Raw genomic sequence first — 14,040 nt, forward strand, 5'->3', positions numbered from 1 at the left:
TTTACATATACATATGTAAATATGTATGTATATACATTTGCAGGAGTTGGCAAACTATGACCCAGGACAAAATTTAGCCCTGGCCTGTTTCTATATAGCCACAAGCTAGGAATGTTTTTTATTACTATTATTATTATTATTATTATTATTTAAGGGATGTAAAAGGGGAAAAAAGGTAAATAAGCAAAAGAAATTGTATGTGTGGCCTGTAAAGCCTAAAATTAATTAATTTTTAATGAACGAATTAATTAATTAACTATCTGGCCCTTTATAGAAAAAGTTGCCAGTTCCTCTGTTAGTGTATTGTCGGTGTCCTCCCACTAGAATATAAACTTCTTGGGGCGAGGAATTTGTTTGGTTTACTGTCATATACCTAGCACATAGGATTGTGCCTGCTACAAAATAGATGCTAAACAAATATTTTTCATGAACAAATGAATAAATGAAATGAATGAAGATAATGAGCCTTAGCAAGGTCTGGTGACTTGTCTAGGGTCACACAAGAAGTTGGAAGATGAACCAGTATTCAAACCCAGATCCATCCGGTTCCACAGCTGAATCCTGCAGTCTAAAAGCTGCTTGCAGCAATGATATAATCATCCTTGTTTTCTATTCAAAAGATCCTCATTAGACTGTCTCTAACATGCTGTTGGGTAAAGGATCCCGTGAGACAGGGCATGGAAGGAGAAAGAGACACTGTGTGTTGTAGAAAACCTTTAATAATTATACCATAATAATACATATCTGATATCAACCGTATTCAATGTGCTCATATACATCATCTCTTCTTAACTTCACCAAATTTCTGTATAAAATTTAAGGCAGGTACCATATTCTCATTGTACATGTTATAAAACCGAGTTTCAGGGAGTTTAAAGGAATTGGTTGTCACAAGCAGTGAATAGCAGACACAGAATAATCCAGATCTATCACTTTTAGTATGGACCTTTCCATTCTACCAACCAACATATATCCCCACAACTCTACTGATGGACGGATGTGCTACCATGGATGGAGACTGATTTTAATAGAATGTCAGTCACACCTCAGTAACTTCTAAGAAACCCGAAGTACTATATTTTACTTGGAATTCTATAATAGGTGAGAAAACTTTTTTAGCTACAAATGGCCAACTACCAATGGCCAGCAGCAGCAGGAAAGTCAGAACTTTGAAACTGTAGCAATGAGTGGGAGAATAGTCAGGCAGACCACACCTTGGGCTTTTATTGGTGTGACAATAACACAATATTTTTTAAAAATTTCTTAATGTTTATTTTTTGAGAGACAGAGCATGTACATGAGTGGGGAAGGGGCAGAGAGAAAGGGAGGCACAGAATCCAAAGCAGGCTCCAGGCTCTGAGCTGTCAGCACAGAGCCTGTCGTGGGGCTCAAACTCATGAACCATGAGATCATGACCTGAGCCGAAGTCAGACACGTAACCATCTGAGCCACCCAGGCACCCCAATAGCACAATATTTTTGCACTGCCAAATCCATAACCATCTTAAAGAAGGAAGCCAAAAACTGACAATTATCATAGCAGATGCTAATACCCATGGCTGTCACCTCCTGGACTAGCTGCTCTATCTAATCAGCCATCCTCTGAGGCAGCTGACTTTACAACATAGAGTATTTGGCTGAGAAACTACATGTAATCCATGGCAGCCAAGGGTCAGCCTTACTAACTGCATGAATGCTGGTGGCTGTATGTTTTTATTAAGGAAGAGGTCACGACATCACACCCCGATGTTAACTTGAATCTGACAAGCAGCTGCACTCTGGTCAAGATTCCAGGTCAGAATGTTTGCAACAGTCCAATTTCAAATGGCTCTCTCTTGGCCCCAATAAGTTCCCTTACACTTCATTAGGCCATGTGTGGGTTTTTTTATTGTTGTTGTTTTGTTTTTTGTTTTTTGTTTTTCAGAAAATGTAGCCTCTATAAACAGCAGCATCTGAGGCCATCATACTAAGTTTTGTCCGTTTCTCATCTCTCCACCCTATTCACTACAGTATGTCACAATTCTTAGGAAACTGTGAAGTTAAAATGAAGTGTCATTTTCAATGTTAGGATATACAGGGTTTTGGAAGTGATAGTTTTGATTATTAAATTAAGTCTAATAATTATAATCTTATAAAGTGCTGATTAGCTACAAAAAAATTATTATAATGTTTTCTCCAAATAATATGGAGACTCGGGTAAGAAAAATCGGTAACCTAGGTAATAACTACAGATGAACCATACCTTGTGGCTCAACTTCAAACTTAAGTCTCTTTATAAAAGAAATTTCTCTATTTCATTTGGAAATAACATTTGTAATTACAAAGAAGAAAATGAGGCAAGGTTCAAATAGTTTACCTAAGAAAAAAAAGATGCCTGTTTTAACTTGAAGATTGTTATATCAAAGTCAGGTGTTATGTACCTTCTATGTACTAAATCTGATGGTTAGTGTAATGCTATGTTCTTAAAAGGTATCTGGATATTTACATGCAATATTCCAAGGAAAGTTTATATATGGAGAAGACATATTTGGGAACTCTACGTTTGTACTGTCTTAAGCAGTAAAAAGTGCATCTTTCTGTTGTCAGACTTGAGAAGGAGATCCAAGATCTTGAAAAGGCTGAGCTGCAAATCTCAATCAATGAAGAGGCAATTTTGAAGAAACTGAAATCAATTGAGAGGACAACAGAAGACATAATAAGGGTGAGCATTAACATTTAAAACTATGAGTCCCTCCCAGAATGAGTCTACAAACAGTATATAATTCTTCAAACTATATCCACATTTAGAATTTCTGTTTTAAACTGAACTGTTTTAATCATGGAGAACTCTTTTTCTTATAGTCTGTGAAGGTGGAAATGGAAGAAACATCAGAAGGTATGTTTTTGAGCAGTCTATTCTATGTCTAACTACATTTTTTAATAAACCCACAGAAACATTTCCCATTATTGTAAATATATTCTAAATGTATTTTGAATTAATATTAATTTTACAGAGTCAATTGAAGACATCTATGCTAATATCCCTGACCTTCCAAAATCCTATGTGCCTTCCAGATTAAGGAAGGAAAGAAATGAAGGAACAGAAGATGATGAACAGAATAGAAAAGGTACATGAAAAATCTGTATCCAAAGGCAGGTTCTCAAATTCATATTTTATAATGTCAGATATTAACAACCTGCTGTTACATCTGATGCTACAGGTTAAGCAACAGTCCATTTTATAAAGTTCCATGAGGTATCTGAGTCACTTGCATAGGTAGGGATAATGGAGTTATAGGGACAGAGAAGATAAAGGATTGAGAAAGACAAACTCTTAAAAGCAAAGCTCCCCTGCTCAAAAATATCTCCCCCCAAATATTCCATCTAGTAGGCAATCTCTTAGATCACTAAGATCCTTTATGAAAGTAAAAATATCCCCTTGGGAAAGTTAGGCATTATTTACCTCCATGTGGAATGGTTTTCATAAAACTAATACTTCCAAGCCTCCAGAAAAAATGAAGGCTTGTATGGGGCCAGAGAGGGAACCTTTGAATTTCAGACCAGAAAAGGAAGCTACACTCTATAAGCAGGTAGCAGTCATTCATTTAAATATTCAACAAATATTTAGTGACCACATACTATAGGGCAAGCTCAGTCCTTGCACTAGGAATACAGTAGTGAATAAAACAGCAAAAATCTCTGCCTTCTTGGAGCTGACATCCTAAAGGAGAAAACAGACCTAAAATTAAGTAAATAAATTAAAAATACCAAATTAGGCTGTGAAAATACTAAAGAATAAAACAGAGGTGGGGGACATGGAGAGTGGGAATGGGGAGGGTTGCAGTTTTAGTTGGGTAGCTGGGGGGAGCCAAGAACCACCGGGCTACCGAGGTGGTATGAAATCAAGATGGGTCCAAAAAGGAAAGTGGGAGGTCAGAGCAGAAGCCAAAGCACCGCCACATTGTAATTGGGCCCAGATTCCTAATAGTTCTTAAAACTCCAGTCATGAGGAATTTGCCTGCGCCTTGAAGCAGGGCTCATCCACACAGTGCTCTCCAGTTCACTTGTTTCAGTTCAGCTTATATTGCTCTATTTTTTTCCTCCTACTTGAAAATTGGAATGAAAGAAACACAAAAAGAAGGCAGAAGGAGAAGCATGTGATTCTTGCCTTCCTCCTCCCTCTTCAATACCAGTTCTACATTTAAACAGCTTCCCTGCTGTGAAAACTTTAGAACACTCCTCTATGATTTCAGCAGGCTGCTGGCCCACACAGCAAGGATGTGACTTAATAAAATATACCGTGCTAGACCTTTTACCTGCTGTAATGCCTGGTGCAACCCATTCTTCCTAGCTAACAAAGAGGTCTGACTCCTCCCATTGGATAATGTAAGAGTGCGATCTGTCTTGTTGGATTTATTAGTTACAAAGAGGATATTTTTTGGTTTCCCAATGGAATCATCAGCTTCTCTTCTCCAACCGGCTTTTCAGTCCCATTTTTTCAGTAATTCCATACATCCTTACATAAAAACCTAGGTCATTACGGTGCTGGCCTTTAAATTGATTGACCTTATACAATCAATGAATAAAATCAAAAATTTTAAAAACAGACAACAGCATCTCACATGAAAGAATATCAAAGGGTAGACTTAACATAAAAATACATTGTGAAAGCAGGCTACTGTATAAGAGAAAAAGTTAACTAAATTGAAGATCAAATTTCTCTCCTGACAGCTTTGTACGCCATGGAAATTAAAGTTGAAAAAGACTTGAAAACTGGAGAAAGTACAGTCCTGTCCTCTATACCTCTCCCATCAGATGACTTTAAAGGTACAGGAATAAAAGTTTACGACGACGGGCAGAAGTCAGTATATGCAGTAAGCTCTAATCATGGTGCAGCATACAATGGCACGGATGGCCTGGCACCAGTTGAGGTAGAGGAACTTTTAAGACAAGCCTCAGAGAGAAACTCTAAATCTCCAACAGAGTATCATGAGCCTGTATATGCCAATCCATTTTGCAGGCCTACAACTCCACAGAGGGAGAAGATAACTCCCGGACCAAATTTTCAAGAAAGGATAAAGATGAAAGCTAACGGACTAGGTAATGATATGAATGAATCTGTATACACTATGGACAATGGACTTTCAGAGGAGAGGGACAACAGCTTCAATCATATCAGCCCTGTTCGACCGATACCTCAACCCCGATCAATGACTCAACAAGCCAAGGAGATGTCCGACACCCTACAAAAGAGGCTGATGACTCCTTGGGAAGAATCAAATGTGATGCAGGACAAATATTCACCCTCTCCAAAGGCAAGAATGAGTCCCAGCGAAGCAATAGCTGGGAAGCCAAAATACCAGGATTCTTCTCCTGCTTGCCAGGAGGATGAGGAAGATATCAGATACAATATCGTTCATTCCTTGCCCTCTGACATGGCTGATACAGAACCCGTGACAATGATTTTCATGGGCTACCAGCAGGCAGAAGACAATGAAGACGAAAAGAAGCTTCTGACAGGGTATGACGGGATCATCCATGCTGAGCTGGTTGTGATTGATGATGAGGAGGAGGAGGGTGAAGGAGAAGCTGAGAAACCATCCTACCATCCTGTAGCTCCCTACAGTCAGGTTTACCAGCCTGCCAAACCAACACCACTTCCTAGAAAGAGATCAGAAATTAATCCCTATGAAAACACAAACCACAAATCTCCCCACAAAAATTCCATATCCTGGAAAGAGCAAGAAGAAAGCTTAGGCAACCCGGTTCAACATTCTCCACTTGATGTTCAGATAGCTGGAGATGGGACTGAGGACCCGTCCTTAACAGGTAATGAAAATAACAAGGCTTGCCACTGCTGTTTAATCGTGTGACAATCTTCCTTTTGTGTTGTTAACAAGCCCTCTTGCTTTCAGCTTTTTTTGACCACCTCATAGAATAATACACACTAAGGGTTTTTTTCTTTTCTTTAATAAATAATGATCTGATTAAGTCACTTCAAAAGATAAAATGAAAAAAAAAAAAAACAGTTGTTGCCTTATTTGGATATTGCATTGTTTGACCTTAGAAACTTGAAGTCTGTCTTCTGTCATAGTACGGTACTGCTTGTGAATGTATTTGGATTACTAATATACTGAATCATCTATATCGTATCTTTTCCCACCAGAATCTGATGCCAGCTACTTGTTTGTGCCTGTTATTTAAACTTCCTACTTAAGTTAACAAGTTGCCTTAATTTTGCAAGAAAAAACAAGAAACAAATTTTATTCAGTGTGATATTTTATTACTTTGCTATATCTCATTTCCCTATGCTTTTATAGTTTAACTTTACTTCCTTAATTTTTCTACATTTTAAAACAGAATGCCAATTTCTCTTGCATTATCTATAACATCTAACTTTCCATAGTCTTCCCTAACTTAGCAATTTTTTTTCTATTTTTTTCTATTTTCTATTTACACTTCTCGGTTTCTATAGTTTTATAGCTATCCAGCTTTTTTAGCATTAAATGGAAAATTACACTTTTTTCTACAAAAGTGACAGCTCATCAATTTTAAATTCCTTGTTATCGCTTGAATATCATATTCTACTTCTCATTTATAAAAAAAATAAATAAGATTCTGACAAAATTAATTATAATAGCTCTACTTAACCTTAGCTAAAGACCTAAGTCAAATTACTCAGACATATAGGTTCTGAATGTGTTGGTGGGATGATAATTTTAAATGTTTCTAGTGGAAAGATTCTCATTAAAAAGCAATAAATGTTAAGCTCCAGCTAATTCAGCAAACAGAACTTGATAATTCTATAGAAGTGTGGTAGTACTTGCACAAGTGAGGAAGTGTTCTTTTGCAACCCATAAGCTCAATTTTGGGTTGACAATAACACAAGCAAATGGGCCTCTTCCATTCTTTTAAGTAGTTAAATTAGGCATACCAACTGAAATTTTAATTATCTGAAGAATTTCTAACCTGTTGGTAAGTGTACACTTACCTTTCTAAATCAGAGCTGTGTGATACATCCCCACAATGAAAACCTGCTAAAACTAAAAGTTCCTTTCCATTTTGAGAATGAATTTTGCTTGCTAATGAAATTTTGTGAATTAAATTCATTTTTAAAAGAACAACACAGTAGGGGTGCCTGGGTGGCTCAGTGGTTAAGCGTCCGACTTCGACTCAGGTCATGATCTCTCAGTTCGTGAGTTTGAGCCCCATGTCGGGCTCTGTGCTGACAGCTCAGAGCCTGGAGCCTGCTTCTGACTCTGTGTCTCCCTCTCTCTCTGCCCCTCCACTGCTAACAGTTTGTCTCTATCTCTCAATAATAAAAAAATGTTAAAAAAAATTTTAATATAAAAAAAAAGAACAACACAGTAGACTTAGAAGAGAAGGAACACATTGATTATGGTCAAGAATAGTGACATTCCCTACTATAAAATCTTCCATTTTTGCACTTGGATGTTAGCCACCTCCTCCTGAATGCCCCTATTCCTTCTTCCCTACCCATGTCAACACATTTACCCCACAGAAAAAGACAGGAAGTGACTAATGTTTCCAGACAACACTAATCATGCCACTGAACTAAAATAATGAAAACAGGAAGACCTTTTCCAGACAAAGTAACAATACAAAGTTCTGTACTATCAATCAAAGCCTATTATAAACAGAATGCTCCAAATTCCTTGCCTTCCATCATGATATTGTTTTACATTCCTGTTTTCCAATTCAGTGCATGGATTATAGAGCTGCTATATTTTTAAATGGGTTTTTTAAATAAGCACATCATATTGACATATGCTCTCACCCCCAGAAGGCATTCCCATACATAGAATATATAGCCACCTATGCGATTCAATTTCACAAACACCACATAGGTTGAGCTTCTCCCCTAAAACTGCAAAAATGCATACTGAAATACTTGAAAATCCATCATTTCAGTCAATTCCTTTACTTATGGTATAGGTCACCTACTAAATATAAATATTCTTGGAAAGTCTAATAGTTAAGCATTATTAGTCTCTTTTTTCTTAGTGTAAATGTTATGAGAGCCTTATCTAAGAGCAATTTTGAATCAGGAAAAGAGCACAAAGGAGTAAGAAAGAGGGGAGAAAGTGAAGATCCAAATGTCTCAGTCAAAACTTTTGAACGGGTGAAGTCATGACAAGAAAATTCAGCAAAGTCCATTGGCTAATGTAAATATAAAATGGTCATGTTCTAAAGTATAGCTTAATGCCACACACATCCACCAGTGAGTGGCCCCAGTGCGCTTTTACTGGGACTCCTCTACTATTCCCACCAACGAGGCAGCTGGCTTTCTTTGATAGTCCTTGCCAACCTCTTCTTGTACTCCTGGATCTAGTCACCCCTCTTAGATATGTCAGCATCACTTCAGGATGATAGAGGTGGGGGACCTCAGCTCCAAGGGATTCACATGCTACTGGTGTCAAAATTGTCAACCTGTGGCAATCATTAGGAAGCAAGGAATGCTGAGAGTAAGGAGGCAAGCTCTCTTCCACCACGTTCAACCAGCCAAAACTATATGTCTGAATTGCTGTGGGGAGAGCAAGTAAAGATCAGAAAAGAGCAGAAAGGAGGAATAAAAAGGAGAGCTGAGGCCCCAGATTTTTTTTTACCTGCTACACCTTCCTATTGTCAACATGCTCCAGCCCTACACATCCACTTGAAACTCACACCATCTACTTGCCATAGGCCACAAGAAAAAATAGCAGACAGTTACAATCTAGAATTATTTTTTTTACCCCTAAAGAAATGGGACACTGAGCTACTGGATTACCTCACTCCTGAGGATGTGCACATCCAGGATATCTTTCAAGAACTTCACTGAATGTCCATAGCACCAAGGCTGTGCCTGATTTACTGAATCTCAAGTTGAGGAGTAATTGTAAAGAGGAAGACTTTGTCCCTGCCTTAAAAGATACCTTTAAAAAGTCCCTTAAAATGGACTTTTCCCCTGCTCTCTTTTTTTTGTATGGCCAAGGTAGAGGTCCATAAAATCCAAGAGTAGAAAATATAAAGCCTTGCTTTCTGCCTTCAGTTCACTTCCTGCTGTTGAAGTATAGGCATCTCCTTAAGGCTTGACCATCCAACATCTCCCAGCAATAGAGACCATCCTCTTGGCTACAGAGCAAAGGTAATTCTCTCAGCTAGCCCTAAGTTCAAGGAAATATTCTTGACCCTGACACTAGAAATTATCATTCTCCTTAAGGTTCTATGGGAAATAATGCTCCTTGACTTCATTTAAATGAAAACATTTCATATAAGTAGAGTAACAATAAAAATTATCATAGTCTTTTTACATTATTATATCCTCCATCACTTCTCATATTTGTAAAAAAAAGAGCTCCTTAGAGATGGGGTCATTTCATTGTTAATAGACAACTAATATATGACCGGAAAATGAGACACATGTCTTCCCTGTTATATTTTTTTCATTAAATAAAATCTTGCAATTAGTTAAAGAGCTGGCTCTTGGGCCATATTACACATGAATATAATGATCAGTGCCTTGAAAGCATCTTTCAATTTTTGGAATATGACTGAGGCAGTATACTCTAAAGTCCTAAATATTAAGGACATGATACCAGAACATCAGAGCAGTGTTGTGAATTCTAAATCTACATTTAAGAAAATGGTTTCTACTTCATATTTATTATTAGCAATGGAATATGCTCAAAAGGTATACTGTCATTTGAAAGTATATCTTTTTTTAAGTTTATTTTGAGAGAGAGAGTCCAAGTGGGAGAGGGGCAGAGAGAGAGGCAGAGAGAGAGAGAATCCCAAGTGGACTACGCATTGTCAGTGCAGAACCCAATGCAGGGCTCCAACTCTTGAACCATGAGATCATGACCCAAGCCAAAGTCAGACACTTAATGAACTGATCCATACAGGTGCCCCGAAAGTATACTTATAACATATCTCGACAAAGATATAATTTTATAATTATTCCAACTCTTAATTAGTGGTTCACATTTTTTCACTCACAAGAAATTTGTTTTTGTCATTCTATATCCAAGAATGGAGCCCCTTGGGATAACCAACTTTGATGACCTAAAAGATAACTCAATCATGAATGAAAGTCATGCTTTTTTTTAGTTTTAGTAGTGCATAGCTCAGAAATATGACAAAACATAGTCACTGACATATAAGAATTTATCTAAGGCTAATAGTGAAATTGTGCACTAATCCTATATTTACTCAACTTATGCTGTGTTTGCCTTACTAATTTTTCTAATCTTTATAGAAATAGGTTCCTTCTAGTTCTGAACCTGTTTCAGTCCTAAGTTAACCACAGCTTATTATTTCTACTATCTTTTTGTGCTACTAAAACAATGCTCACATTATTGGATAAAATCATCTGAGGTATGTTTCAAACTTTCCTGCATTCTATGAAATGGTCATTTAGAGTGAAAACTAAAGCTTTTTGTGTAACTTTTTTTTTTTTCAATTTTCAGCTTTAAGGATGAGAATGGCAAAACTGGGGAAAAAAGTTATCTGAGAGGTGTATCATCTACCCAAACATCCTTTGGAGAAGAACCTAAGAAACATTTGCCAACTTCCCTTCTGGATATTTTGTTTATTTTTCCTGAGACTCAAAAAAAGTATAATTATAGCCATAGTAAGCCATGTGGATAAGCAGTAATCATTATTTGTGAAAAATTCCAAAACAGCTAGGGAGAACAAATGCTTAACTTTTCCAGTTACTTGACACAATTTGTTGGGGGTGGGGGGAGAAACCAGTATATTTTTATTGTATTGATACCAAAGCATTTCTAATAAGAGTGTGTTAAATTTAAGAATAAAGTTATTTAAAATAGCCTATGTTCTTTTAACTGACATGGTAATTTTGCTAATACAAAAATTGAAAGATCATAGGAAGCCACTACACCTCATCACAGAATTATTCATCTACAGCTCTAACAAATAAGCATGATATCCCAAGTCAACAAGGCATTAAGACATTCTTCTCCTAAGGACCAGTTGATTTGGTAGAGACTTCAAATTCTTCGCATCCATCCCAAAGGTGCATACAATAATCATCCTCATATTTTGGGACTAGATTTGTAGTATCTTGATAGTCCTCATCACTTTGCATATGATAACTGACATGTTCATTCTTCTTGAAATATTACCTTTTCTTTCATTCAGTTCAGTGTGAACTGCATGGTGCAATGACTGATTATGACCTAAGACTACTGGATGGAGGACTTCACATGTTCTCAAAGAATATAAATCTAGTCTAATGTTTGACCAATTTTTGTATACATGTTAGAATCCTAATATTAAAACTTGATAAGAATGTGTACCATATGTCATTTCTAAGTATTCTTGCCAAGATGTTAAATCCTAATTTGAAGAAGAATATTCCTATGCCAATTCTCTCCTACTCTGCCTTATTGTACTGCCCTCCACCTAACGCTCTCAAAAATCCATCCTCACACATCTTCCCTGGATCATACCAGTGCATTTTACTCAGGTCCTGCAAGTCCTTCAGTGACTAGTCTGTTTCCTCTCAGAGCAGAAACTGAATTTCTCTTTTGAGGCTATGATGAGACCTTATCTTGGTTACTGGTGTGGAAGTAATGAGAGGTAAAAGAAGCAGATCCTAATGAGGACAAGCTTAAACCTGCCAAACATCAACCTCAGATGGATTGTTTGCAAGGGCAGTTGTTCTATAGCAGGAGACAGCTCCTCTCCTGGAGGAGACTGGGATCTGGGAAATCTGGAGGTTCAAATTTCAGAGACACTTCAACACAAACACCCTATCCAATGGTCCCATTCCTTCCCTCCCATGGCTCTGAGTTTAGCATAAGTGACTTGTCACATCTGCACATTCTTTTGTAGGTCTGCCATCCTTGTGACTAAAGCATTGATTTTTTTTTTGTTTGATTGTTTGCACACAAGTGTTTATTAGAACACTGCCTGGCACCTAGTAAGTGATCAATAAAGAATGAATTAACTAATGGTTCAGAAAGGAAGAGATGTAGTCTGCAAGGAGGGACTGCGTAATACCAGCTGGCCTCAGGCAACATGAGACAGAATCTGGCCGGCAGATCTCTGGCCCCTTCCCAAAGGGCATGGACCAGTGTTGGTGCATAGAAGTGGCCCAGCATGGCCAGAGGATACAGAAGGCTGGAGCTGGTCTTTTACCTATGGGTGAAGCTGGAGCTGCTGTGGAATTAGCTGCCAGGAGGACAGAGGGGGCCTGAGTACAAAGCTGAAGCTGGTCAGTCCAGGCAGCTGAAGTGAGGCTGTACTATCCCACACATCAATCCACTGACTCCTGTGTTCAGTGAAAAGGAAGGAAAACTGAAAAATGGGAGTGAGGTGCCTTGCACTATTGCCTCGCAGCAGCCCTCCAGCACCCTCTATTGGCAAACCTAACACTGCGTCAACTGGCAAAGGAGAGATGTTTACAGGGTCAGGATCATAAGGCGGGGCATAAGATGGATTTGGAGATGAAGCATTAAATGGTGAAGATAAAGACGAAGCCTCGGGGCTCCTGGGTGGCTCAGTTGGTTGAACATCTGACCCTTGGTTTCAGTTCAGGTCATGATCTCCTGTTTGGTAGGATCAAGACCCATGTCGGGCTCTGTCCTGACAGTGCAGAGCCTGCTTGGGATTCTCTCCCTCTCCCTCTACCCCTCCCCTGTCCTCTTTCTTTCTCTCTCAACATAAACTCTAAAATAAAAGATGAAGCATTACACTAACACAGCCCATCCATTTTTCTTTTATCTTTTTCTTTTTTCCCCCCTTTTTTCTAAGTAGGCTTCATGGCCAGTGTGGGGCCCAAGCCCAATGTGGAGCTTAAACTCATGACCTGAGCTGAGATCAAGAGTCAGGTGTTTAACCAATGGAGCTACCCAAGGCACCCTATTCCACCCATTTTTCTACTCAGCTTCCAGATTTATCCTTACACATACATTTGAACATTTAAGAAACCAAAAACCAACTGTTTCCATCTAATAAGATGCAACAATCCTTTATACAAAGATTTCACCCTGTCCCTAAAAGGAGACACACACTCTCAGGAGTCACTGTTTCCACAGATAACTACATTAGACATTGTTTTTAAGAACAGTTTTAGATTAACAGAAAGATTGAGAAGATAATACAAAGTTTCCACATACTCCATACCCTCTAATTTCTTACATTAATATGGTAAACTTGTTATAATTAAATGAATCAATAATGATACATTATTAAATCTCATAGTTTATTCAGATTTCCTCAGTTCTTACCTAATGTCCATTTTTTGTTCCAGGATCCCACAGAGAAAACTACATTACTTTTAACTATCGTATCTACTTAGGCTCCTTTTAGATTTTTCTTGTTTTTGATAACCTTGACAATTTTGAAAATTACTGGTCAGGTATTTTGCAGGGTGTCCCTCCATTGCAAATTGTCTGATGTTTCTCTCATAATTAGAGTGGGGCTGTGAATTTTGGAGAAGAAAGATCACAGAGGTAAAGTGACATTTTCATCACATCATATCAAGGGTACATACTTTCAATGATTTATTACTGATGATGTTGCCCTTGATCTCCCAGCTAATGTGTTTGTCAGGTTGCTCCACTGTAAAATTGTTATTTTATTCCCCTTCGTATACTGTATGCTTTGGAAGGAAATCACCATGCACAGCCTACACACTTAAGGGAGTAGGGAGTTAGGCTCCTTCTCCTTGAAGGCAGAGTATCTATATAAATCACTTCCAAATCTTTTGCACAGATTTGTCTATTCTTCCCATTTATTCATTTATTTATTTATTTTCAATCATTAATTTAAACCAGTATGGACTCATGAATGTTTACTTTGCATTTGAGTTATAATCCAATTCAACACAATTTGCTGCTCAAATTGTTTCAATCTGGGCCATTTCGGTTGGCTCCTGTATGCCTTTGATGTACACCCATAAATGTTTTGAACATGAGATGTCTTTCCATTTCATTAGATCTTTAGTTTCTTGCAACAATATTTTGTAGATTTCAGTGTGCCAGTCTTCCATTTCCCCAAAATTTATTACTATTTTTTTTAAGTAGGCTTCCTGCCT

At 37.8% G+C, this 14,040-nt stretch overlaps 1 protein-coding gene across 1 annotated transcript in view; it reads left to right on the plus strand.

Moving 5' to 3' along the window:
• PALMD (palmdelphin) overlaps positions 1–11,252 on the plus strand; it is a 49,735-nt gene extending 38,483 nt beyond the window's left edge. Inside the window, exons 4-8 of the mRNA XM_007093643.3 lie at positions 2,586–2,700; positions 2,841–2,874; positions 2,993–3,106; positions 4,710–5,807; positions 10,445–11,252. Coding sequence (XP_007093705.1) covers positions 2,586–2,700; positions 2,841–2,874; positions 2,993–3,106; positions 4,710–5,807; positions 10,445–10,488 — 1,405 coding nt within the window. The 3' untranslated portion in view covers positions 10,489–11,252. The remainder of the gene's footprint in view (positions 1–2,585; positions 2,701–2,840; positions 2,875–2,992; positions 3,107–4,709; positions 5,808–10,444) is intronic.
• Positions 11,253–14,040: the final 2,788 nt, after the last annotated feature.

Source organism: Panthera tigris, chromosome C1 (genome assembly GCF_018350195.1).
Source record: "Panthera tigris isolate Pti1 chromosome C1, P.tigris_Pti1_mat1.1, whole genome shotgun sequence".
In the NCBI taxonomy this organism is placed as follows: Eukaryota; Metazoa; Chordata; class Mammalia; order Carnivora; family Felidae; genus Panthera; species Panthera tigris.